Source organism: Dipodomys ordii, unplaced genomic scaffold, assembly GCF_000151885.1.
Source record: "Dipodomys ordii isolate 6190 unplaced genomic scaffold, Dord_2.0 Scaffold13, whole genome shotgun sequence".
Lineage (NCBI taxonomy): Eukaryota > Metazoa > Chordata > Mammalia > Rodentia > Heteromyidae > Dipodomys > Dipodomys ordii.
Genome location: NW_012267229.1, coordinates 15,423,132 through 15,427,015, shown reverse-complemented (window position 1 = coordinate 15,427,015; position 3,884 = coordinate 15,423,132). Strand labels below are relative to the sequence as shown.

At 42.5% G+C, this 3,884-nt stretch overlaps 1 protein-coding gene across 1 annotated transcript in view; it reads left to right on the top strand.

Annotated features, from left to right (window-relative positions):
• Positions 1-3,884, top strand: part of Pigu (phosphatidylinositol glycan anchor biosynthesis, class U) — a 99,827-nt gene that overhangs the window by 37,087 nt on the left and 58,856 nt on the right. Inside the window, exon 3 of the mRNA XM_013011075.1 lies at positions 2,624-2,683. Coding sequence (XP_012866529.1) covers positions 2,624-2,683 — 60 coding nt within the window. The remainder of the gene's footprint in view (positions 1-2,623; positions 2,684-3,884) is intronic.

The window sequence follows — 3,884 nt, the reverse complement described above, 5'->3', positions numbered from 1 at the left end:
CTTTTTGCTTATGTGGTGCTGAGGAATTGAACCCAGGGCCTCAGGCATGCAAGGCAAGCGCTCTGCCATTAAGCCAACTTCCCAGCCCCACCGTGTGACTTTAAAATGTTCAAAGATGGGCTGGGAATGTGGCTTAGTGGTAGAATGCTTGCCTAGCATACAAGAAGCCCTGGGTTTGATTCTTCAGTACCCTTTAAACAGGAAAAGCTGGAAGTGCTGTGGCTCCAGTAGAGTGCTAGCCTTCAGTCTTTTTTTTTTTTTTTTCCGGTCGTGGGCCTGGGCCCTCCCTCAGCTCTTCACCTCAAGGCCAGTGCTCTACCACTTGAGCTACAGTGTCACTTCCTAGCCTTGAGCAAAAGAAACTCAGGGACTCAAGGACAGTGCCCAGGCCCTGAGTTCAAGCACGAGGACTGTCCAAAAAAAATGTTCAAAGGTTGTTATACAATCTAGGATATGGTAAAAGTGATCATTTGTAATACACTTTTGATGTGAAGGATGTCTGTCATAGTGTTTAGGTTAGCCAGAACAGTAGCTAAATGTGTAACCAACAAGTTAATGGGGGTAACAAGAATAAGAAATCCTAATTCAGAAAAAAGTTAGAAAGAAGAGAAGGTGGGATAATTGGAAAATAACAGTAAGATGGTAAACATATGCCAGTATATCAGTGACTATATTTTATTTTATTTTTTGGGTCCGGTCGTGGGGCCTGAACTCTGGACCTGGGGACTGTCCCTCAGCTCTTCAGCTCAAAGCTAGCGCTCTACCCCTTGAGCCACAGTGCCACTTCTGGCTTTTTTCTTTTTCTTTCTTTTTTTTTGGGGGTCCAGTCATGGGGCCTGAACTCTGGGCCTGGGCGCTGTCCCTCAGCTCTTCAGCTCAAGGCTAGCGCTCTACCCCTTGAGCCACAGCACCACTTCTGGCTTTTTCTACTTATGTGGTGCTGAGGAATCAAACCCAGGGCCTCATGCATGCAAGGCAAGCGCTCTACCACTGAGCCACCTTCCCAGCCCCCATTTTATATAAATATATGAAAAACATGGCTTTCAGTCTGGGTTAAAGAAAAATAAGTATATGTTTCTTTCTTTTTTTTTTTTCTGGTCCGGTCGTGGGGCCTGAACTCTGAGCATGGGCGCTGTCCCTCAGCTCTTCAGCTCAAGGCTAGCACGCTACCACTTGAGCCATAGCACCACTTCCGGCTTTTTTTTTTCTGCTTATGTGGTGCTGAGGAATCGAACCCAGGGCCTCATGCATGCAAGGCAAGCGTTCTACCAATGAGCCACCTTCTCAGCCCCAAGTATATGTTTCTTTTAAAAAAAAAAAAATCTCAGCTGCGTATACAGTAGCTCAAGACTGTAAATTCTAGCTGTTCAGGAGGCTAAGATCTGTAAGTTGAAGTATGGCTTAAATGTTAGAGCCTTGAGGAAGAAAGCTTAGCAAGATCTCAAGACCCTGAGTTCAAGCCTTAGTATTGTCACAAAATGAAACAGAATTTAGGCTGGGAAGTTGGCTTAGTGATAGAGTCCTTGCCCAGCACATGTGAAGAAGTAAGCCCTGGGTTCAATTCTTAGTACCACATAAACAGAAAAAGCTGGAAGTAGCATTGTGGCTCAAGTGGTAGAGTGCCAGCCTTGAGCAAAAGAAGTCAGGGACAGTGTGCAGGCCCTGAGTTCAAGCCCCAGGCCTGGCAAAAAACAACAAAACAAACCTAGAATTTAAAACAAAACCCTGCATCTGATTGCATAGTTTAAAATATATAAATCAAAAATGAGGAACTAAAAAAGAAATAAATCAATAGTCAGTGGGAGACTTTTTTCAAGGACTTTTTATTGGTGAGTATTAGTTGTATGGGGAGTTCATCGTGACTGTTGCATACATGCATACAGGGTACCCATCACATTAACCCCTCTCATCACTCTCCCTTATCTTCCCACTCTGGACCTGTTTTTAACCTTTTTTTTGGTGCTAGTACCAGGGTCTGAGCTCAGGGCCTTGTAGTTTTGCTTTTTCCCCTTACATCTGCCTCTAGAACCACAGCTCCAGTTGGACATTTTACTGGTTAATTGGAGATGGAGTCTCAAACTTTTTTAATGCTAGTTGGCTTGGAACTGTGATCCTCAAATCTCACCCTCCTGAGTAGCTAGCATTACCAGTGTTAACCACCAGTGCCTGGCCTCCTCACTTCTTAAAAGAATTTCAGTAGGATTCACTGTTCTGCTTTCATCCATATATCTAAATGAAATACTTCAACCATATTCATTCTCATTCATTCTCTCCATTTACCTTTCCCTCTCCTTCTCCCAAGAGAACCTGTTTTACTCCTGTCATTTGTCTTTTTTAGTGTGTATTAATGGTACCAAAGGAAAACAGCATTTGTATACACATTTATGAGAGACTAGAAAAAGGTATAATTTTCTAGTTTACTTATAAGTTCAGCAGTTTTGGTCCTCTGTTGTCCCTATTGGCTGTTTGATATTTCCTAGAACTAAGATTTTTCCTCCCAGTAAACACTATTGGGGAGAGGGAACACATTTTTTTTTTGCTGAAGAATAGTTTCCCCATTTATAATTGATAATTTGTAGTAAGATTTTACTAAATTTTTTGTATGTTTGTTTTTCTTCTACAGACACCATTAATAATATACCTCTTTCATTTCCTAATTGACTATGCCGAATTGGTATTTATGGTAAGTATCCTTCCATAAGGTCACTATGTTTGTATTTCTAATTTTATAATTATCTTGTTTTAAGGGGAAAAGTCCATCTTAAGAAATTTATTTATTTATTTAATTTTGTCAGCCATGGGGCTTGAACTCTGGGCCTGGGCGCTGTCCCTCAGCTCTTCAGCTCTAGGCTAGTGCTCTACCACTTGAGCCACAGTGCCACTTCCAGGTTTTTTCTTTTTGCTTATGTGGTGCTGAGGAATCAAACCCAGGGCCTCAGGCATGCAAGGCAAGCTCTCTACCACTGAACCAACTTCCCAGCCCCTCTTATTATTATTTTTTTTTTAGGGAGAATAACTTCAAAAACACTTAAATGACTAAGTTTACTTGATGGAGTTAAGAATTAAACTTGTCAATTTTTTATTTTTTTGCTGCTGGTCCTGGGGCTTGAACTCAGGGCCTGGGCGCTGTCCCTGAGCTTCTTGGTTGCCAAGGCTAGCACTCTACCAATAGAGCCACAGTACCGTTTCTGGCTGCTTTGAATAGTTTATTGGAGTTAAGAGTCTCATGGACTTTCCTGCTTGGGCTGGCTTTGAGCCACAATACTTAGATCTCAGCTTCCTGAGTAGCTAGGCTTACAAATGTGAGCCACCAGTGCCTGGAGACACTTACCAGTTTTAACATTACTGTTACATCTGAAATAAACTTATGGTCTGGCTTTTTTTACATGGCTACTTTTTTTTTAATTGGCAGTGGTGACAAGTGGCTGCTATTTATTGAACACTTTTTGTGTGCTAGACACTTGACATATCTGAGCAGTAGGCAATAACGCTGCTATTTTACAGAAAACTGAATTGACAATTTTAGAGCAGATGTGAGACACTAAACTGAAATGGGCTGGATGGGTCCTCATGCTGTGGGTTTTCCACTTCTATTTCCCTGAGTGAGTCTGACCTCTGAATGGTCAAAGTGAGGGTCAGGCAGCATTCTGTTTCTTCTACAATAACTTTCTTTTATTCTTTTTTTTTTTTTCTTTCCCCTTGGTCAGTCATGTGCCTGAACTCTGGGCCTGGGCGCTGTCCCTCAGCTCTTCAGCTCAAGGCTAGCACTCTACCACTTGAGCTACAGCACCACTTCTGGCTTTTTCTACTTATGTGGTGCTGAGGAATCGAACCCAGGGCCTCATGCATGCAAGGCAAGCGCTCTACCACTGAGCCACCTTCCC